The 23658-nt window shown below is 45.3% G+C and overlaps 1 protein-coding gene across 1 annotated transcript in view; it reads right to left on the bottom strand.

Moving 5' to 3' along the window:
- TOGARAM1 (TOG array regulator of axonemal microtubules 1) overlaps positions 1-23658 on the bottom strand; it is an 871068-nt gene that overhangs the window by 280869 nt on the left and 566541 nt on the right. Inside the window, exon 13 of the mRNA XM_086937344.1 lies at positions 22056-22209. Within this exon, the coding sequence (XP_086793470.1) occupies positions 22056-22209 (154 nt within the window). The remainder of the gene's footprint in view (positions 1-22055; positions 22210-23658) is intronic.

The raw sequence follows: 23658 nt of genomic DNA, 5'->3' as shown, positions 1-23658 counted from the left end.
TGCTAAGGTGGTGCTGAGTGATGCTGTGGTGCTGCTGAGTGATGCTGTGGTGGTGCTGAGTGGAGCTGTGGTGGTGCTGAGTGGAGCTGTGGTGGTGCTGAGTGGAGCTGTGGTGGTGCTGAGTGGAGCTGTGGTGGTGCTGAGTGGAGCTGTGGTGGTGCTGAGTGGAGCTGTGGTGGTGCTGAGTGATGCTGAGTGATGCTGTGGTGGTGCTGAGTGGTGCTGTGGTGGTGCTGAGTGGTGCTGTGGTGGTGCTGAGTGGTGCTGTGGTGGTGCTGATTGATAATTTGGTGGTGCTGAGTGATGTTGGGGGAGCGCGGAGTGATGATGTGGTGATGCTGAGTGGTGCTGTGGTGGTGCTGAGTGATGCTGGTATGCCGCTGAGTGATGCTGGGGTAGTGCTGAGTGGTGCTGTGATGGTGCTGAGTGGTGCTGTGATGGTGCTGAGTGGTGCTGTGATGGTGCTGAGTGGTGCTGTGGTGGTGCTGAGTGGTGCTGTGGTGGTGCCGAGTGGTACTGTGGTGGTGCCGAGTGGTACTGTGGTGGTGCTGAGTGGTACTGTGGTGGTGCTGAGTGGTGCTGCTGAGTGGTGCTGTGGTGGTGCTGAGTGGTGCTGTGGTGGTGCTGTGGTGGTGCTGTGGTGGTGCTGAGTGGTGCTGTGGTGGTGCTGAGTGGTGCTGTGGTGGTGCTGAGTGGTGCTGTGGTGGTGCTGAGTGATGCTGTGGTGGCGCTGAGCGGTGCTGTGGTGGTGCTGAGTGGTGGTGCTGAGTGGTGCTGTGGTGGTGCTGTGGTGCTGGTGTTGAGTGATGCTGTGGTGCTGGTGTTGAGTGATGCTGTGGTGGTGCTGAGTGGTGCTGTGGTGGTCCTGTGGTGGTGCTGAGCGATGCTGTGGTGGTGCTCAGTGGTGCTGCGGTGTTAGTGAATGCAGGCGCACTAATCTCCCTTTGGGAAAATCAATGTTTAACAAAAGAGGGAAATCTTTCCTCTGCCATCCATGCAGTCTGAATATTCTTTATGGAGAAGGGCTAACAGCGTATATCAACCTGTTGGGGGTACGGCTGAGCACCTGCTCTATGAGTCGACAAGAAGCTTGCAGTCCCTGGTATGTATTGCACGGTCCCGTACCATGCACTCCCCCTTAAACGTCTCCTAGCTGTGCATGCACGCACACACACACACATCACCCAATCAACGCTCTGATCCATCCGTGAGTCCCAAATAGCTTTGCCTTTTTTGGGTGCAAATGTTTGACTAGCTAATCAGCTGGTTTCATAAAACTACCACGCAGCACCGGTGAAGCATGTGCATCTGCGGGGTACGGTTTTGCGCGTGGGGGAAGGATTATGCATCTGCTACTACGGAACTTATGTTACCTGCTATGCTTTTACATTGCTCAAGCTTAGGACATATTTTAAATATATAAAGTGATATAGATCAGTGTGTTATGCACCTGTTGCAGAGAGCTTGTGACGTCAGCAGGTTACATGTCTGAAACCCTGTGCAGCCACCAGATGTTTAAAAAGGAGATTGATAAATGAGTGATCGAATTGGGTGGGAATAGCGCTGTGTATTAACCAGAAAGAGGCCATTAAACGCAGCAATGATGAACGGAACTGGAGTCCATACGAACGGAGCGTGTAATAAACATGACCATCAAGAATGCAGTCTGGAAAGACCGCAGTGGAGTCCATACGAACAGGGCGTGTAATAAACATGACCAGAAGAATGCAGCCTGGAAAGACCGCGGGCTTCACAGGGTCGAAGAAGAGGGGGGAGCAAACGGTAATGGATTCGAAGCAGGGTAAACAGTGAAGGTGTCCAAGGCACCTCAATGACGGCGGTAGCAAGGCCTGGTGTGACAGATGAGAGCGGCAGGGGCTGAGAACTGCCTAAGATTCTGCTCATTAACAAAAACCCAGCTGGATGTGTGTCTACAGAAGAGGCCGCGGCGCATCCAGTGGCACAATGCTGCGCACACAGAGGGAGGGAGGGAAGGATGGTGGTGGGGTATCAGAGTGGAAAAGGCGAGGGGAAATGAGGGCGGCGCAGCGGGAGATGAGCGGAGGAGGAGCCGAGCGTGGCTTGGACAGTGAAAGGCAGCGTAGAGGTGAGGCGAGGTTGGGAGGAAAGGCAGGCTCGAAGAGGCGCAGGCAGGAGACAGTGAGATGAAACAAGAATCAGACGGAATGAAAGAGCAAACAAGTCGAGCCCTTCAAATATTTGATATGTTAATATAAAACAAGCAGCATTGGCGAGTACAGAACGGAAGGCCGCCTGTCCCACCCTTCCCTGCACGCATGGACGGACGGGAGAGAAGAAGTCGGAGTAGCATAGGGAAGAGATGAGCTAAGAGCTAGGAAAAAAAAGAGGAAGAACTAGTAAAAGCGTGGAAATGAAAAGCGGCTGGGAAATGTTCTCGGCATTGCGGGGGCCGCATTCCTTCAAAGTGTGAAGCAGGGGGCGGGGGAGCAGATCCCTTTGTAGTGAAGCTCGCAGCCGTGAAAGTGAAAGCAACAGATGCCTGTGGGAGGAAGTGAAGCTCGCGGCCGTGTAACTGAAAGCAACAGCTGCCTGTGGGAAGGAGGCTGATGGCTTTGATGTGGACGCGCTTTCCGCTTCAGTAAGCCACACAAACTGCCCGAAATCCGCTGGTTTCAGACCTTGGTTTTTCCTCAATACTCTTGTCCTATTATCCCTTGCGGGATTAATAGGACAAGACCTACAAAACAAACAGGGATATGAGAGAAAGGTAAGAAAGACTGAAAATACAAAGTGAAAAACAAGAGAGAAGATAGAAAAAGTGAAAGAAAAATAATGTGTGGCAGCAAACATAAGATGGACAAGGAAACTGATGTTAAGTAAGAAAGACTGTGGTGAAAGTAGAAGAATAAGCTAAAAGTACCGATCAAATGTGAGAAATAAGGAGTGTGTGAATGAGAGAATTAGAATGCACTTTAAGAAAGACCCAGATGTACTCAAGTTTTTGCAATGCTGCGTGCAAATCAGCACTGTTCTTTTTTGTGAATTAGAAAAAATAGTGCAGCAGCATATCTATAAATCAACATCCGCTAATGACATATGGATGATACAACCACAAAAGCCCATTTAGCACCATGCCAGGGTGCACAGGCAGTAATTCAGTGCTTTCTTGAATTACATTTGTCATCAAAAATAAAACTATCAAATATAAACCAAAGCCATAGGGTGGCTCAAAAATAAAGATGTAACTTCATCAAAAAGTACAAGTATCACGCCTGGAAAAATAGTGCAATATCATTTAACCTGACGCATGCACATTGTTTGCACTTGTTTACACTGGCATATGTCACTTTATTTTATGTGGTTCTGGAAGGTGATCCTAAGGGTGATTTTGCTGTTCTCGCCTGTGACGCTCCCTTTCCATGGATTATCATGGGTTTGGCGCTATACAACAGCGTTTAATTCGGCTATGGGGACATGAAAAATGAAGCCTTGATTAAAAGGTTTAAAGTGGGAGAAAACAAATGAAGACAATGTATGAAAGAGGGAAACTAGACAGAATATAGATAAGTGACAAATAAACAAAAGGAGTATGGAGGAGCAAGGAATAGAGGGAGAAGTGGGAAAAACAAGTAGGCAGTGAAATGGGCATGCAAGAGGGAGAGAGGTTGGAAATAAATTGAGAGCTGACAAATGAGAAATAGAGAAAACAAGTGCGGGCGCCTCTTTGTCAAGGTAACAAGCCCGGGAGTGGTGCGTGTGTGCGTGCGCGCGGAGTCTGCTCTTATTGGAATCACATACTTGTGCTTGTGGCACGCCCCTGCTCGCTCCGGCGAGGTGGATGCCGACACGAGTATGAACTTCCAAAAAGAGCAGAGCGACGGTTAAAGGTCCTCCTATTCAGCGCATGCGCGCTGCGTAGGCGAGACCTAAAAAGGATAGGACTTCAGAGATAATTGCTGGGACAACTGAAAAAAAATTAAGAGGACTAGTCGACTGAAATCAAGATATCTGCCCCTGCCGCGCACACAGGACTGGAAGACAACAAGAAGAGGACTTACATCTAGGTTAGCATTGGCAGATCTTTGAAACTGATGAAAAAGTTACTGCTGATGCTAATTCTGGGATCATCTTGCTCAGGAGACAACACCAAATATTCTTACAAATAACTCCCATTCATCGTTAACCCTTCCTTGAGTGTCAGTCAACTGAGGTCCACTTAAGGGCTGCATTTCTCTGTGTTTCATATTTAGGTGCCTACTAAAGTGGCAAGAGCTCTGAATACAAAACAGGAGAAAAGCCTTCATTCAGTTAGAGGTCATTTTTACCTTGAAAAATTATTTTCTGCTTTGTTTATTGTGCTGAATTAGTAGACATTGCCTCTTGAAGTGGATACATCTCATACTGTAAGAAATAAGACAAGGAATTGGATGAGAAAGTAATGCAGCACTGCCACCACAGGCAGATTGTAAACAAGCATTTGCAATGCAATAGGTCTTGCATTTACGAGAGTTTGAGCTATAGGCATTGAAAATGAAATTGCCTTTTATGTATGCGTTGAATTTTAAAACATAAATAAAAGGCATTGTCATTTACAATGTCAATAGCTAAAACTCACGCAAATGCGAGACCTATTGCATTGCAAATTCTTGTGTTTACAAGGGCCCCATGCCGCGCTTGCACATTAATAGAGGCCCATCCCTTTCTTTAGACGAGCTGTGTCTAAAGAAAGGTCTGTGGCTGCTAATAAAGTGAAAGTTCGGTATGGGGCGGTTTTATCCAAAAAAGTTTTTGTTTGTTAAATTGACAAAAAAATGCTTTTTGTTTTTTTAATAAAAGCGCCCGATACCGGAGTTTCACTTTAATAGCAGCCACAGATCTTTCTTTAGACAAGACTCATCTAAAAAAAGGAGCGTGGCGTGTGTGAAAACTCAGCATGGGGCGCTTGAAAACAACCAAAAATTGAAATAGAGAAGAAAAAAAACATGCAGGCTTCTGTGCACCAACGGAAGGGGGGAAGGAACAGAGTATATTTCAAACATAGCGCTGAGTTAGTAAAAAACAGTTTTGGCAAATTACCAGGACCTGCTTCGCACAGCATCTGTGCAGGGGCTGGGAAAGGGGCATATTTATAGCCGATGCCCATTAAGTGAAAGCACGCATAGTGCGCTGCAAATACCTACCACAACAAAAAAATGCTGCTATTGCTAAAGCTGGAGTGCACTCTTTGCATTAATTACCATTAAAGAAATTAGTGCACACTGACTAGATAAAGCAGACCGTGTAAGACTACAAGTAAAAAAATCCAGTCGTTACGAGAGGTTACAAATGCAGACAAGGCGGTACCAAGGAGGGACTAGTAAGCCTATTAACAAAATAAAAGCAACGATTTTGAAAGGACTGGAACAGGAGCCAATTAAAAAGATGGGTGGGAAATGGGCAGAGCTTTTATTCCATTCCTCAATACAGCATGCCTCACAGAGCAGCACACACGCAGCCCAGGCTCAAATTAAAAAGGAAGCAAAAGTAGCAATGAAGAAATTGTCCAACAGGGGAAGGGGATAGGAGAAGGGGATAGGAGAGCGGAATGGCATGTTAAAGTGTGGGGAGTTGCAGGGCTGTTAGGAATGGGGGTAGGAGGCAAAGCATCAGACCATCAACACAGACGTTGCAGACTATAACAAGGATGTGCAGAGTAAGTGGGGAAAGACTATAAATATCTAGTCTGGGATGAAGGAGACACATCAACTCCAAGAATAAGTAACGGAATAACACTTTAGTAATAATTAAAAAAATAATAAGATGCTAAGAAGAAATACCTGGGAAAAAACAGCAACAATCTCGGAAGACAAAAGTCCCCTGATTAATGAACTTACAATCACAATACTGCAATTTGCATTTAGGCATGAGCTTCAAAATGAAGAAACACCCAAGATACAAACATGCAACTTAGAAACTAGTTGAAAAGTTTGCTTGGAGTATAGGTGCATTCTAATATTTTGACTATTTTAACCAATTAACAGGAAAAAGTGTGTATTCCCACTTCTGGACAAACTCAAGGTAAATTTACTGTGAGAAAATCGTGCTCTACTAAAGGCACCAACAGATTCACAAGCTTTAAATGGTTTACCACTGGCACAGTAATGGCAAGCCTCACAAACGAATCCTCTTCGTCACTTTGTTTGGCTCAATTCCAAAATAGTAAGAATCCTCTTGATACCACACAGTATGCATGAGAACCTCTCAGCATGTGAGTCAAGGAGGTTTGCCACTTTTCCAAGAGAAAAAACCCAGCTGTTTGTAGTTGTTTTAAGAGCCTCAAAGGGTCTCAACATGATACTAAATATGACTTTCCACAAAATCGAACGTATTAACTTCTAACGTGACTTTTTTGCATTGGTTTACTTTAAATAGACTTAATATTATTCTGGGATATGTAACACAGTTTTAAAAGCACTTTCTATTTATATTTACTGTGTGACGTATATACAAATAAGGCCAAAAATATCCCGCTTTAAGTGATTCTGTTTATTTTTGTACTGACCAGGATATTAAAACAGTGGTGGCACCTCAGTTATGGCAAAGGAGCGTCACCTCCCCAGCACCTTAAAAAACTAGCTTTACTATCGATTTTTTTTTCGGTCTGCCTAATCTTGGGGGTGGGGCCAGAGGGGTAACAATACTGAAGAGGGAGTGGTGAGCACAGCCTTCAGTGCGCATGACTATTTGGCTGGCCGTCTCACACCGGACAAACCATAAATGCGCCCAGAAGCTCTCTCCAACACGATCTGTGTTGCTTGGTTGAAGAGAAGAGGCACAGGCTCCCAGTCTGTCTAGGAGCGTACATTCACGGCACTAAGGCCTATCCTGATGCTGCTCTAATGCATGAGAGCAGCTTCAGGATTGGCCGCAGGGCAGTCTGGGAGCTGACTGCTTGCAGTGGAGCCAGAAGAGCACGATGCTAGAGGGAGGAAGGCAAGTTATTTTTTATTTTTGTGTTTTTCTGTCGCCCCAATCCACCCCCCGACCTCCCTGACCTGCCTCTTTTCCCTGACACGAGCCTCTCCTGCATTAAAATACCGGAGGTGCCAGTGTAAAACCAGTCAAGTGGCAACCCTAGAGTCAGGCCATCAACTTGGAAATGCAATACTGGACAAAGTTCACTTTCATACCACAAGCAAGAGGTAGTCAGTGGATATATCTGGCGTGATGATCTGAAACACTAACTTGCGGTTCCTCTGATTAATTTGAACGGAAGTAGCAATACACTTTAAACACCTACCGGAGGATAAAATGAAAATCTTCAGCAGAAGACTTACAAGGTGCAACAAAAACACAATCCAAAAGGGCAATCATCGAAACAAACTTGAAAAAAGAAAAAATATCTGTCAGGGAAACGGACATATGTGGGGGAAAAAAGGGTTCAGGGAAGCTCACAGGTGAACAAAAGTGAAATAAGTCAGCTCTCGTAACTATATGGGAGAACTCTGCTGTAAAAATGGCTAACAATTTTTTTTGTATTCCCAAGTGTCTTTTTTCAAATGTATTTTTATTGAATTTTTTTGTTTGCACAATAACAATAGTTAAGCATGATAATACAATTTCCAATAATTAACTGATACTGCTTACATGAGGCTAATTCGTAGTTACAGAAAACGACATGAGATCCGTCATAGTGTCATAACCAGTACTTTCCTCGTACTATCTGCAAATCTGAACTTGGTATGTGTCAAGCGTGGAACAACCGACTATATTCTTGTGACTCACAGCAATGCTTAATTCATCACCCTGTAACAGAATATTTGTCTTTCCCAAATTAGAGGAGATGACTAGAGTTAGCTCACACATCCTGTACAGTTCTCTAGTTGAGGTGTAACAGTGTATGCAAAGTTTCCCTTAATACACGGACACAGTTGTGTGACATTTATTCTTAGCTTAAGCATTCAATTCACTTCTCTGCTTGCAACCAATAGCAAACTAACCCCTACCAATGTGAAGGGGACCTTAATCCTAAAAACCCCGAAAAAACCCATCCCTCCCCCTAGTAACAAAGAAAATATAATGGTGGTCGTGTCAGGTGTGTCACGCATTGGGCCAGTAAATGCGTACAATGAAGATATCATTCTCAGGGCGGATAGTGGCTATCTATCCTAGGGGGCTATTGGAGTATGCTCCATGGGACATCAGCATAAAGTTGGTGTTCTGGGAGCTAAACTTTAAAGAGATGCATGTCCCTAATGGAGGGCGGGCACACTGCCAGCGGCAGCCCGAGTCAGATAGGTGACTAGCGGACTCCATTTATATTTTTAAAAATTGTAGTAGTCTCTGAAGATATCAGTCACTCTCTCCATACAGAGTATCCTCCAAAGTCGGGCTTGCCACATCGAAAGGGTGGGGGCTGCCGTCTTCTTCCAAGCCACCGCAACGGTGATTTTAGCTGCCCCTAAGCATGACCAAAGAATGGACTTGTCTGCTTTGGTTTGGTGTGTCAAGGACGGGTCCCTGATGCCCAAGAGCACTACCTCAATAGTGGTTGGGATGGGATAACCCAGCATAGTTTTGATATGGGCTAGTATCTCCTCCCAGAAGGGACGCAGCACAGGACAATCCCACCAGATGTGTTGGAAATCGCCAAGAAAGTCACAGCCTCTCCAGCACATATCGGATGTGTTTGGGAATATACATTTCAGTTTGGTTGGATAGAGGTAACAATCAGACATGGTTTTCATGTGTGCCTCCCGCAGTTCCATGGAGTGGTTGAATTTAGCTATGTCCGACCACACCCCTGCCCATTCCCCCTTGGCTATGTCCCTCTGAGCTATCCCTTACCATATGGCCTTATATCTAGGTCTCAGTGAGTTGGTGGATGCCAGGTGAAGCTTATATAGAGCGGATATCGCCGCCTTCGTAGAGGTAGCTGTTTGCACACATTTTTCAAATGTAGTCCTCCCTCGTGTGGCAGCATCGTGAACGTGACGTGTGAGAGCCCAGTGTTTAAACTGGAGGTAGTGATATTGTTCCTCCGGGCCCAGTTGGAATTCTCTTACAGGAATCAAAAGTTAAGATGTCATAATTGTGAAATAGGTCTTGTAACATGAGTCAACCCCCCTCTTTCCAGGCATCAAATGGCCCCTCGCTAAGAGTTGGTGGAAAGGCCGGGTTGAAGTGTATTGGTGTATGCGGTGAGGGGAACGTAGTCCACTCGGCTAACCTGGAAACAGAGTCCCAGACCCTCAAATCGGTGAGTGTGGGAGTGCTAATTTATATGCGTTGGCTGGCTATACTTGTTAGGGTTTCTAAAGTAGGTCCCATGTCGACCTCCCTGTGATGGCCCTGTCCATATGTAACCAGTGTTTTTCCGATGAACGTTTGGACCACTCAGACGCTATCCTGAGTTGCGCTGCCTTGTAGTAGAGGCCGAAATCAGGCAACCCCGCGCCCCCCTCTGACCACGGTCTCCTTAGCACATGAAACAGTAGGCGTGCTCTTCCGCCCTGCCAGATGAAGTGGGTAACTACGGTTCGCAATTTGGGGAGGAGGTCTCAGTCTAATTGTACAGGCATTGCTTGTTAAAGATATAGAAGCTTTGGGAGTATTGTCATTTTAATTGCGTATATGCCGCCCAACCAAGAAATGAACATTGGTTTCCGCTTACGGTCGCCCTGAAGTTGACGGAGGAGTGGCAGGAAATTATCTTTTTTTTTTTTTTTTTTTTATTCTATTTTTTTTTGTCCTCATTATCGCCCTTGGTATATCACATCAGGCTATCGGAGAGAGGAATATACTGCCACAGATATACTGGTAGTGCTTTCACCGATAATTCAATGTTTACACTCAGCATTATCACATCTCTCCATAAAGCACCCCGATATAACCGTAGCAGGGAGATGTTGCTGCAATTCGATACCCACTGACGTTTGGGGAAACCATTGGGTATACCGAAAAGGAAAATATAGACCAAGCAGCTTAATCATAGGACAGTGGGGAAAAAAAAAAAAAAAAAAAAACCCACAGTCAAAAGCCAACTAATTCAAATTTAGGAGAAGCCAAAATTTACGTTTTTCGGGATTGCCCGATCTTGCGAGGTCAACTTTGGATGTTTGCAGGACTGAGATACGCCAGTCTAACAACGTGGGAGGTGCTGGGTCTTTCCATTTCCTGCAGATTTCCCTTCTGGCCAATAACATGCAGTAAAAAAGAAGGTTCTTAGCAGGGCCTCGAACTCCCGAAAATAATTCGAAAATTACGGTCATTGCATTGATTGAGATTGCTACCCCTAAAGATGTAGTCAATAGTTTACTAATTGAATCCCAGTAGGAGAACAAGAGTGGGCATTCAAAAAACATATGTATGTCAGAGGCTGCTAGAAGCCCACACCTAGGGCAGGCTACAGGGGAGTTTATTGAAAATTTCGACAGCCGCTGTGGTGAATAATATGCCCTGTGTAGGGTAAAAAGATGATTCCTACGCAACCAGGCTGGTTTCACTATGTCCCACAAGATTTTAAAAGAGGCATGCCAGATGTTATCAGTGTCCTGATCAATAAAGGAAGCGCTCCACGTCTCCGGTAAGGTGAAATCCCCGTCAACCTCTTCCAATAATAAGTTATACCAGACTGAGATCTCCTTACTCACAGAAGGTTTGTCCAGCATCAGGGCCACTAAGCTACTGTCTCCTCCCAGTTGGTATCTACCCCTAGCTGAACGCTGTGAGTGAGCCCAACTCGCGATCTGTATATATTTGAATCTGGAAAGACCCGGCCCTACTCTAGCTAGTAAAGCTTCCCAAGGGAGGAGAGAACCATTTATAAACAAGTCCCCCCAAACCTCAAAACCGGCCTCCCTCAGTGGTGTTGCCAGGCTATCGAGAAGCCAACCTGGACATCCCGGGGAATCCCACATTGGAGACCTGCCTGCAAAATATCCCAGTTTTATGGAGCCTCTTACTTTAACCCACGTTTTTGTCAATCCCAATAATACCTTCAGCTTCACCTTTTTTAAAAACTTAGGGTCCCCAAATTTAAACAAAAAACCCTGTTGGCCAACTCCCTCTCCTCTAAGTAATGCGGAGAACATAGTGCCTATTCCCACATTCGTGGGCATTTTAAGCAGCATCCTGGCGTGGGAGAGTTGAAAAGCCCACGCGTATAGTTGTAAATCTGGAGCTGCAAGACCCCCCTTTTCTCTCCTACGCCTGATTTTTTTCCATGAAATCCGAGCTGTGTGATCATTCCAAATAAAAGAGCTAATATCACTTTGCAATTTTGCTATGATAGAAGGCTCAAAATACAGCGGAACAGTGTTAAACAAAAAATAAATTTTGGGCAAAATAGACATTTTAACAAGGTTAACCCTACCCAGAATAGAAAGCGGGAGTGTAGACCAAGACCTCATAAGTTTTCTACATTCTCTTGCTATCAATGAAAAATTCAACGTTGCAATTTGGTCTATGTTTTTAGTAATAGTGAGGCCAAGATAACGCATAGAAAGACTCAATTGAACCCCTGCCACTGGCTCGGGGTCGTTCCACTGCATCATCTCAGTTTTAGATGCATTAATTTGGTATCCGGATACCTCCCCATAGTCATAGGCCAGAGCAATTATAGAGGGAAGAGCAGTACGGAGGTCCGAAGAGAAGATGAGAATGTCATCGGCGTACAGGGCCACTTTCCTCTCCCAACCCATATATGAAAAAGACTTGATGTTACAGTCGTCCCTTAACCGTTGGGCGAAGGGCTCTATATATAAGTCAAATAGGAGAGGGGAGAGGGGGCAGCCCTGCCGCGTACCCCGAGTAATATTAAATGGGGCTGACAGTTCGCCATTAACCAGTAAAGAGGCCATAGGCTTCTGATAGAGTAGACTCACCGCTCTGCGGAAAGCCCCCCAATGTTGAATTTACCCAAGACCCCCGACAGGAACATCCAATTGACCCTGTCGAAGGCCTTGGTAGCGTCCAATGTGATGACAGCAAGGGGAAGAGAGTCCGCCGTCGCCATATCTATGGCCCCAATAAGATCATAGGTCAATTCAAAGAGTTGGCGACCCCTCACAAAGCCCCTCTGATCCTGATGTAATATAGAAGGTGCCACTACCCCTAGTCTATTGGCAAGAACAGATGTGAAAAACTTATAATCCGCATTTAAAATCGAAATAGGCCTATAAGACCCACAACTTGAGGCTGGTTTACCTGGTTTCAAAATCAAAGTAATAGAAGCATCATTCCACGAATTAGGGAGAGACAGCCCTACCTGAAAGATTTGATTAAACAGCGAAGTTAAAGGAGGAACTATTATTGTCAGCAAGGTCAAATATAGCTCTGAAGGAAGGCCATTGGGACCAGATGCCTTACCCTTCTTGCTGTCTAAGATGGCACGGCTAACCTCTTCCTGCGTAATAGGTCTATCTAAGGTGGCTCTTTGTTCAGCTGAAAGAGAGGGGAGAGACACCCTATTTAACCAGTCGTCAACCGGACAAGCCTCAACATGTTTGTCCTCGTGATAGATGTTCTTAAAAAAAATCACAAAAGGCACTTCTAATGTCAGCATCTGCTGAGTAAGTCGCCTGATCTACGTTGATTTGAGCTATGTTATTTCTAACTCGGTCAGTTTTGGCTTTCCAGGCCAGAAGCTTGCCGGCCCCCTCTCCATATTGAAAATGTGCTAGCTTACTTGCCTCCCATCTCTGAAGGACTCGAGTATTTATAATTGAGCCCAGTTCTCCTTTTAGGGTAGATAACTCATCTTGCCAACGTTTCATAGTTTCCGGAGGAACGGCCGGATGTAACAAGATTCTCTTTTGCACCCTAGCCATATCAGATTCCAATAAGGTGACAGATTCTCTATAGATTTTGTTTTTATGTGAGACCTTGTTTGTTATTATGCCTCGCAAGAAGGCTTTAAATGTGTCCCAAACACACCCGGGGGAAGCGGACCCAATGTTGTTATCAAAAAAACTTTGTGCTTCAATTTTTAAAGCGGTAATTTCATCGGGAGCAGTAAGTAGTGAACGGTCAAATGACCAAACTTTAGGTGTTTTTTCCAGCAGCCCGCCCAGTTCTAGAGAGATGGCCGCATGATCGGAAAAATGGAATGGGAGATGAGAGATGTTTTGTACCTGTTTAACTAGTTGCTGACTGATTAAGATATAATCTATTCTCGACTGGTGGTGGTATTTATAGTTGTGAAATGAGACACCTTGTTGAAGCCCAGATCTTAATCTCCAAATATCTGGCAGGAGTGGCAGGAAATTATCTTTATAAAGGCCCCAACGTTCGAAGTCAACTGAACCCCCAGGTATTGAAGAGAATGTTTTGCCCATTGGAAGGGAGTGCATTTCTTCAAAGATTGTACTTTTTTTTGGTGTTTTTTTTTGTTTCAAAGACCTTTATTGTACCAACACAATTTAACACTGCACAATGCCAACAACCCTACGGGCCGGCTGCGTTTAGTATAAACTATCATCAACATCATTATTTTACACAGCTCCATTGCCGACATCCCGGAGGTCCGGCAGCGTAGAAAAGAACTTTAGCATACATCTTATACAGTGTATTGCATGGCACAAATTCAACAAAGGTCCCTGAAGTTTTACGTGTCCAACATGTAACCCTAACATGAGCAGCACTAGAGGAGGGGGGGGGAATGTCATCCTGGTCATACTTGAATATAGCATAAGTCTATAGTTGCAGTATTATCCAGTATTTATACATCAACAGAGGCACATATGGTAGTTATCAGTACACAGGCACACCATTCCTCAGAACCAATACTCGGTAGGATAGGCTTATTATAATAAAACAATGCGAAAGGGGAAAGATTTACAAGGCAGCTCCCCTGTGTCGCTAGTGATCATCAATGCTGCAATCAATTGTCAAATCTAGGCATAGGTAATCATACTCATTCAGGCACCCGGGAGTCCACCCTACCATACCACAGGGCTATGTAGAGGCCAGCGTTTGCAGTGTTTGGCTACCTTTCCTGCTCGACCGTGTCATCGCTGACATCAACCTGGCCCCCATCTTTTGATGCAGCTGCGGTGGCCAGCAAGTAATCTCGTAGCGGGCCCCAAATATCTTTAGTCTTACTGTTCACAGGCTGAGTGTCTGCATATACTGTGTTTGATCCTGACAATAAATCAGATCCTCCAACCAATCTTTAAATTTCGGGGCTCTTCCTCTCCCCCATCTGCACGCTACTCTGCGTTTTGCCAATAATAATGCTACATCTACTAATTTCCTCACCGATCTAGGCGCCTGCGTAGTGTATCCTAACAGCATTGTGAGTGGATCTTTAGCAATCGTCTCTTTAACCATCTTTTGGAGCGCCACATGTACCCTTGTCCAGTAGTCAAATATAACTGGGTATTCCCATGCCACATGCAGGAAGCCTGCCGCTTCCGATCCACAACGTTCACATCTAGCATTGTCTGATAATCGAAACCTCATCTTTTTCTCTGGTGTATAATACATCCTCTGTAAAAACTTATAATGTATAATCTTTAGTCTGGAGCTAGGCGAGACACTAGCCGTGAGGCCATAGCAATACATCCACTGCGCCGCCGTTATTTCCCTGCCAATATCTGCACTCCATTGTTGGAGTGCTCTATTCTGGCCGCTATCACATTGTCTGCGTATATTTCGGTAAAGATGCGAAACCAGTTGTCGTCCATCCGCTGAAACCAGCATGGCGTGTAGCGGAAGTACCACCTTCGGTTCATCTGGGAATCATGGTAGGACACTAATGTAGTAAAAAAGTTCTAATGGTGTAGGCAAATGTTCCTGAAACATCTGATCTCGTGTTTTAAACATCCCGTCTGAGAACAATTGTCCCCAAGTATGCAGTTGCAACTTATGACATAGCGTTTGGAATCCCCCTCCCTGCAGCAGGGATAGTTCCGGATGGTACACAAGAGGCATATTCGGTGCGTATAGGAACTCGACTGGCAATATATTAAGAATTCTATTCCATGCATCCATCGTACATGTCACCGTAGTGGCTGGCGTCTCTAGAACATTGACCGGACCAAAAATAATACCTTTAAGTGGAAGAGGTCAGGCTATCCAATCTTCCATAGCCAATTGTGGCATGAGCGATGTGGGAGCAAACCAGTGATACGCATATTGTGCTAGAGCACTCAGATAATATATTAGAAAATCAGGGACATCAAATCCACCATCCACATAAGGTTGGGTAATGACCTTCCATGCCACTCGCGGCTGCTTGCCTCCCCAAAATAATATCAAGAGTTCCGACCGTAACGTTTTAAAAAAGAAGGAACCCGGATAATATGGGATGTTCTGAAACAGATATAGAAAACGAGGAAGAACCACCATCTTGATCAGCGAGGCTCTCCCGGCCATGGATAGCGGCAGTGATATCCACTGCGTAACATCGTCTCTAAGTTTAGTGATGGCTGTGCCATAATTCAGTCGTATCGTATCATCTTTTACAAGTGAGACCTGGATACCTAAGTATCGAAGGTCAGAATCACACCATTCCAGCGGGTAATCCAAAGAGAAATGGGAAACAGCAGGAGTCAGGGGAAAAAATTGATTAATTAAAAAAATTAATTTGTATGCCAGACAGTTGACCAAACACCAAAAACTCTCGTAGCAGTGCATTCAGATTGGCCTGCGGATCCACCACATATAATGTCAGGTCATCAGCATAAAGCGATATATCTATCTGTCTTTGAAAACATTTAAAGGCGCTCTGCTTGTGTAGCTGTCTAATGCGACAAGCCAGGGGCTCTATTGCTATAGCGAAAAGCAACGGTGACAGTTGACACCCCTGCCTGGTGCCCCAGGATATCAAAATCGAATCAGACAGCTCACCATTAATCAGCACTTTCGCTTCCGGATCTGTATATAGGAGCCGTATCCAGGCAATAAATATTTTCGGGAATCCCATTCTGGCTAAAATTTCGAAAAGGTAACTCCATTCAACCGAATCGAATGCTTTCGTAGCATCAAGAAATATAGCCGCCACAGGCAGTTCTGGCGCTATTGTTTGAATCAGTGAGAAAAGGGTACGTAGATTATGATTAGTGGACCTGCCTGGGACGAACCCCACCTGGTCTGGGAGTACTATCATGGTCATAAGAAGTGAGAGTCTAGTCGCCAGGACTTTCACCAATATCTTAGCGTCAAAATTTATAAGGGAGAGTGGTCTGTACGAATCGCACTCCATAGGCTCTTTCCCGGGCTTTAAAAGAGATGTGATTACCACCTCCCTCATTGATCTGGGCAAAATACCTACCTCTAGTGACTCTTCAAAAACTTCCTTCAATACCGGGGCCATTATATCAATATAGCATTCCAAAATACAGCTGGTAATCCATCCAAGCCTGTCGCCTTACCATTATTAAGGGACATAATAGCGTCCCGTATTTCATCCACTGTAATTAGGGCCCCAAGAAATTGCCTATGTGCGTCACTGAGCCAGTATAATGCCACCTCGTCTAAAAACTCTCCATACCTTACTGCACCAGATCTGTGTGTAGTATATAATCTTTCATAATGTGCTGTAAACATATCTAGTATACCCTTCGGATCTTGGCATGATCTCCCCTCCTGTGTGTGTACCTCAAGTATATGTGTGTTACCTCTTGGATGTCTGGTGATTTCTGTTAGAACCCGACCCGGCCTTTCTCCCTCACAATAACGCCTCGCCTGCCAGTGTTTACCCCTGAACTTGGCTTCTCTGGCCGCCTCTTACTCATATTGCGTGAGCTTGTCTCTAAAGTCCTTGTCCATAGGCCACATCGGTTCCCCAGTCATCCTTAACGCCAGTTCCTTCAATTCACGGTCTAGTTTCGCAATAGTCCCTTTAATGTCTCGTAACACCCCAAAGCTCTTTGATATGCAGTACCCCCTAATCGTCACCTCAAACGCCTCCCAGATAGTGTCAACACTTTCAACAGAACCCCTGTTTCGAGGGAAGAATTCTGTGATCTCCTCTCCCAGTTCTGCTTTGAACACTGCATCCAGAAGCACCGTAGGTTGCATGCGCCATACGGGTCTCGCCTTATCATAACCAGGGATAGCAATTTGAACTAGTACCGGACAGTGGTCTGAGTATGTTCTTGGCAAATGAGCGACCTTGCCTAGGTTAAGTGCCAGCCCACGAGATAGGAGGCAATAGTCTAGTCTAGCCCAGGTATCAACATGCGTCGTGAAATGGGTCCATTCACGTAGCCCAGCATCCACAAACCTCCAGCTGTCTATCAAGGCTCCTTCCCTAATTATACCTTGTAATGCATCCCTAGCATGTCTATTATATTGATGACAGCCATCGGATCTATCCAATCCTGGAACCATGGCAACATTACAATCCCCCCCACCCCAGATAATGTGCATCGACCCCGTGTTTAGTATCTTACCCCACAAATTCGGGAAGAATTCAGGTGTATCCACATTAGGTGCATAGCAATTTACCATTGTGACCGTGTCAGTGCCAAGCCTGCCCCATAGCAAAACAAATCTCCCTTCTAGGTCAACTATCTCCCCTATCTTCGCAAACTGCACTGACTTTTTAATTAACACTGCCGTACCTCTGGCATACGCAGAATAAGATGAAAAACTCCTCACATTTGCCTATTTATATGCAAACGTGTTGTTAGAGCGGGGCATAGATGCGTTTCCTGTAATAATGCAATTTGCACATGGTGCCTCTCCAGATATGCAATCACCTTCCTACTTTTCCTGGCATCGTTTAATCCATGAACATTCCAGGACATAACTTATTTTAATATCACGTTCCATGCCCGCCATCACAATACCATTCCAACCAATCTGCCTGCAAAATATCCCCTTGTGGCTCTCCCTTTACACCAACCCGTGCCTCTGTGCCCACAAAACTTAGTTTAATAAACAGTAGTTATACATGTATATACGCAACAATCATTATCTGCTCTTCCCCAGCTAATCGTCCTCCTAGGAAGAATCCCCCCCCTCTCGCCGACCTCCAACTGGCTGACTTACTCCATCTGTGTCAAATATCTCCTCCTCGATAACCCCACCTGCACAACCAGTCGATTTCATGGTCTGTGGCCACCCCAATTTGCCATACTTCCCATCCTTCCCACCAGCCATGCGAGCTTTCACTCCTGTTCCATCCTCAAGCCACCATAGTCTGGTAAGAAATGTCATTTCAAAGATTGTTATTTCAACAGCTCCCATCCTCTTTGGCTCGAGAACCAGCATCCCTTCTCTATCCCAACTAGTCGCCTTCAACCATTCCTCATCCTCCCCTGTCAACAAAAACCATAACAACCCATCCTGTCCTATAAGTAAACTACAATGCCCGCACCTCAGACTTCTATAGTTGTGCAGTTGCAATGTAATGTCAACAGTACGCAGCGTGGTAACGCATGTTGCACTGTAGCACTTGACAGACCCAACCCCACCCTCCTTCCACTGAAGCATCCCCAACTTGCCAGAACTTCCTCCCCACCCACCCTCCCAGTCATTTAGTAAATACCCCAACATCCATATTGTAACAAACATGACCAATGGGGTATACCCTTCCGGGGTCATCTGAGTCATGCACATATCCACCCCCCACACCGCACCCTTCATCCTGCAGGGTCGCAAGCTGGAGCAGTCTAAAGGAAGGGGGGGGGGGGGGGGGGGGGGAGGGGGTGCCTGGAATACGTTACCACCAACAGTCCAATACCCGTCCATGGTATTCTTGACTCGCGTCGTTATTTTTCAACAATTGAGGCCACTTTGAGAGGTCTCTCGTGCCCTCCATTAGAACAGTACAGTTTTGCAGCCCTTAACAACGCAACGTCACTCATCTTCCTCCATTAAATGTTCATCTTCCCGACCCTCATCGCCGTTTTGTCGATGCCCAGATCTCGCCCGCCTTAGACCCTTCAAGAAATCCTCCACCTGCTGCGGATTCTTGAAGAAGTGTTCTTTAGCCTGGTGGGTCACTCTCAGCTTTGCCGGGTACAGGAGTGCATAGTCTATTTGTAACGTGCAGAGTTTTTTCTTAACATCCAGAAATTTACGTCTCTGCTCCTGTACTATGGGCGTGAAGTCTGGATAGATGGAAAAATTTACTCCATCACATGACAAGTTTTGATTGGTACGTGCAGCTCGCAATGCAGTATCTCGATCACGGTAATTAAGCAGCCTTGCAATGATGGGCCTTGGTGGAGCCCCCGGTTTAGGCCGCGGTCCAAGTGAGCGGTGCGCTCTTTCAACGATGAACTGTTTAGAGAACGCATCATTTCCAGTTGCAGCAAGGAGTATCTTCTCAACGTACTCTTCCATGCGCCCAGTATTGATGGATTCTGGTACTCCGATGACGCGAATGTTGTTGCGTCGGCTGCGGGCCTCCAACTCCTCATTTTTCGCGGCAAAGACTGAGGACATTATCCATTCTCGAGAGTTGGGTGGTATGCGTGGCCGTGGTGTCATCATTTGCACAGATACGCCTTTCAGTCTCGGTGATTCGCTCCTCGTGCACATCTATTTTCTGTGCAATGGCGTCCATTCTAGACGATATTCTATCGACTTTATCAACTATTGTGGCAAACCCCTGCCTCATTTCCTGCATAAGCTGTTGTATGTCGGAAGTAGGTGAACCAGCGCTCTCTTCAGTGTTCGGCGGAATTTGCGCAACCATTTCATACGGTGTTTTTCGTGACCCTTTTTTGGACGTCGTGGTGTCAAAGGACAGCTTGGGTTGACGATTATCCAGCTTACCCATTGTGGGCTTCCTGCAGGGCCTTGTAGCAGTTGGTGAGGGTCGTTTCCCACGTTCTTCTCCGGGTTGGGAGGAGGCTCTGCTCATGAGCACAGATCAGGCCTACGGAATGTCTCTACTTGTACTGGACAATGGTCCGCCAGGCGATGTAATCAATTGCGATCCTTCAGTAGGAAGCAGGGTCACCACACATTAACGCCAGCGACTGACATTTGCCGCCCTGTGGTACCTGACCTCAAGCACGTTCCCAGCAAGACCACAGGTGTATGGAGGTAGCGCTTATTTCATACAGCTCCCGACCCACCGAATTAACCAAGCCTGGTAGAAGTGCCACGTTGGAAGCGCTCCGCAGTGCAAGCCAACCGAACAATTTAGGGGTTCATGGAGCAACACATGTGACTTAGCAGTATATTAATAGCAATGTCCTGAACAGCGTCTCTCCCCCTGGTCTCAGTTTGTACTCGCTGGCCCCTGATGTGCAGTTCAAAATTGCATTGCGGGTAATGAATGGCTTGCTATCCTCCGTTGTGCACCGTCTCTGTTTCTCGCCAGTGTAATGTCTCTGCCACAATGCCCTCTGTTCAATCAGTGCCTCAGTTCATGTGCCTGCTATCTCTTCTCACCTCCCATGATCGCGCCCTCAGTTAGTAGTAGATCTACCTCCTGCTGGTCTCAGTCATCCCCGGCAGCCCAACACAGCGTGATGCGACCCAGCGCAGCTCACCCTCTATGTAGACCGGGTCTCCCGTCCTCCGCCCAGTCCCGACAGCGATCCCGGGTTACAAGCAGGAGTCCAAAAGTATAGCTCCACCGGAGCGGGCCGTGCTATGGTGACCCACGCTTCTCCTAGGCCAGCCCGCCCAGACTGGCACGATCCGCACTCGTAGGCTCCGTTAGCGGGGGCCGGGGGGGAGTTGTTCACCTTCACAGCGTCCGCCACCAGTCCTCACCAGCGTACTCCCCAGCATCGGACGCTCCCCCTCAGGCTCTCTGTCTTTCCGCCCGCCGCAATCTATGCGCCACAACACACTGCTCCAGCCAGCCCAATCAGTCAGTTACCGCACTACTTCCCGATGTCCAGGAGCTTGCCTGGTGTTCCCGATGGTGCTGACAGTGCACAGCGAAGCACAGGTGCCTTCACAGATCCCTGCAGCACAGCGGCGAGGGAATGCAGGAGTTATTTCAGTGCCTTATCTGTTGAGGCCTGCACGCCTCGTGGTCCGCCGCGGTGTAACGTAGTCACCGGCCCCCGGCAGTGCGATTAGTCAGGCTCCAGCCCAGCTCCCGGTCTCACACTTCCACGGCTCTATCTTCAATTCGGAATATCAGATCGCTCCCAAATTTTCACCGAGTCTGCATATCGATATAGTCTACACCTGAGCAATATTTTCATAGGGTTTGGTGTTGGTTTGAAGGATAATGAAAGGATAATTTGTCAAGGCAGCAGGAGCCCCACTACAGTGCGGCCATTCTGCGTGTGCGCCCTCTAGCGCCCCCCAATAAAGATTGTACTTTATGTGTCGACAATGTGAGGTTCAAAATAAAGGATTTATCCACAATAATTTTGAGGCCCACTACTCGCTCAAATCTAATAATTAGAGTTGCAACGTTGGGAGAGAGGTCGCTAGTTGAGTTAGATATAGAAGGATATCATGCGCGAAAAGTGAAAGTTTCTGATCATCTCCGCCAAAGGGAAGCCCCGTAATTTCGGGGTTATCCTGTATATATATTGCAAGGGGCTCAATGCTCAGAGCAAACAGTAAAGGGATAGCGGGCAGCCCTGCCTCGTATCCCTCGTGCGAAGTATCTTTTTATAAAAGAAACAGATTTGTTTTTCTAGAATCCACCTCACTGCATAGGATCCGATCAATGTTTCTGAATATTAGAAGACCCCTTGCAGGAAAAAGAAAAAATATATCTTTGAAAGTGCTTTGATTAATATAATACATACAATTCTTACATCTCATTTACCGCCATTCTGTAATTTGTTTTTCTTCGTCCCCCTTAAATTGCTTATATTCCATTACCACGAAGTAACTATAGCTGCATGTTTAGACCAGACCAATCAGTAACCAATCATTTAAAAAATAACTGTGCGGAAATATACTGCTCTGTAGAAATACAGTAATGTGGCATTTTAAAGAAATACAAACATTGCATCACGCTTCCATTTCACATTAAATTGTTGATTACCAAGAACATTTATTGTGGTTTTTATGCTAATCTTCTTGGACTCTACCGCTTCCTCTGTATTTTCACAGTAAATTTTGCAATACTCATTTTTTTTTAAAATAAGTATATGGATAATAAAAATGGTAAATTGAAAAGGGCCGTTTTCTTTAACTTGAATACAACTTACCAGTCTTCATCTGCTAAAAACCTCAAGGCCTCTGAGAGGGCAAATTCAGGTTTGGAAAAAGGCCGCAATTCCGTTGGATCCATAATCTCTGGATTAAAGGCACTGGAAGTTGTGCGATCTTTGCTGTGCAATCTGGCACCTGGTGACACATCACCTATCACAAAAAAACAACAAAAAAAACACCTATTAAGAGAAACAGTTTACTCCATGATTTCTCACAGATTGTAGGGAAAGTATGCTACAATCCGATAATAATGCGACAAATTACCTATAATCCACAGCTGAACTTTTATGGTGTTTTCTATAATACCGAAAAAAGATTGTTGAATGAATGACTTAAAAAGTATGGTAAGACAAGGTCACAAGATGAGGTGCACTAGCACAACTGAATAGTTCATTAAAGTAACGTCCGCACCCATGCCAAACATCAAAACACCACAGAGATAAGGGGGAAATAGAACAGTCAGAAGCATATTACTAAATTGACAAGTATATTTGATACAATCTTCAAAATACAAAAGAGAATCAAAAGCAATGACTATCTTATAGTAAGAACATTGATAAGGATAAATTACTTGTTAGAGTTAATTATAATTAAAAGTGCTTTTAGCAAATCCATATTTAGAAAATCTATGCAACAATAAACCAAACCTACTAGACAATCTGAGAAGAAAGCCAACAATGAAACCTGAAACCGATGGAGGACAGAATGACCGAAGTGTGCCTTGTGTCGAAAATGTAATCAGGGCAACAAAAGAATGCAAAGAGACCCCTGTTTCAGCTTTTCAAATGTCCAGAATCTGCATGACTCCCAACAAGAACAAGTAGTGCACTGTTCTGCAGGTGCTTAATAGAATCAAGGTTTCAAAGATAATTTTTTCAGCTTTCTGCCGTACGGTAATAAATAATAAAGTTATCAATAAACACATACAATCAAATAAAACAAACTCTTATTAATCACAGTGGCCTACAAAGTACAAACAGTAGAGACAATAGTGTCCATAGGACCCGTAGCTTCAAGTTGACATCCCCATAAAGTGCATGAACAATAATAACAATAAAGAGCGTAGGCACCATGATATCCCCAACAGCTGTTTGCCTTACAATAACGGATAAGCACTCACTAAAGTCACTAAAGTCACATAAAACGGCAATCTCCGATCAGTCACGTGAGCTATACAATACAAACAATAGCGTCCATTGGGACAGCAACTACCAACATCAACATCTCCACAGGGTGTAAATGCACAGATCATAATGAAGGACAAAGGCAACATGACATCCACAACTATATGCATTCCTGTTAGAACCGAATCAGATTCCTGGTGCGGCTTACAGCCCCCTCGTGTGTGGCCAAGCTACCCATGGGTATTAGGCAACTGAGTTAAAAATACATGTGTCTGTTCTAAAGCAGAACGGTAAAACACATTTAATGTCATTAATTCTAAAAAGATGTACAAGCCCATTTTTACGTGCTAAGACTTATATAGTACAATAGTGTGATCTTCGTCACAATATTGGTCCCTGTTGGAAGCCTTGAACATCTCACTAAGTATTCCTTTGTCGGCAAGGTGCCAAATCAAAACTCAGAATAAAGTGTGTG

Source organism: Lissotriton vulgaris, chromosome 9, assembly GCF_964263255.1.
Source record: "Lissotriton vulgaris chromosome 9, aLisVul1.2, whole genome shotgun sequence".
NCBI lineage: Eukaryota > Metazoa > Chordata > Amphibia > Caudata > Salamandridae > Lissotriton > Lissotriton vulgaris.
The sequence above is the reverse complement of the archived record's forward strand: the minus strand, read 5'-3'. Positions and strand labels throughout refer to the sequence as shown.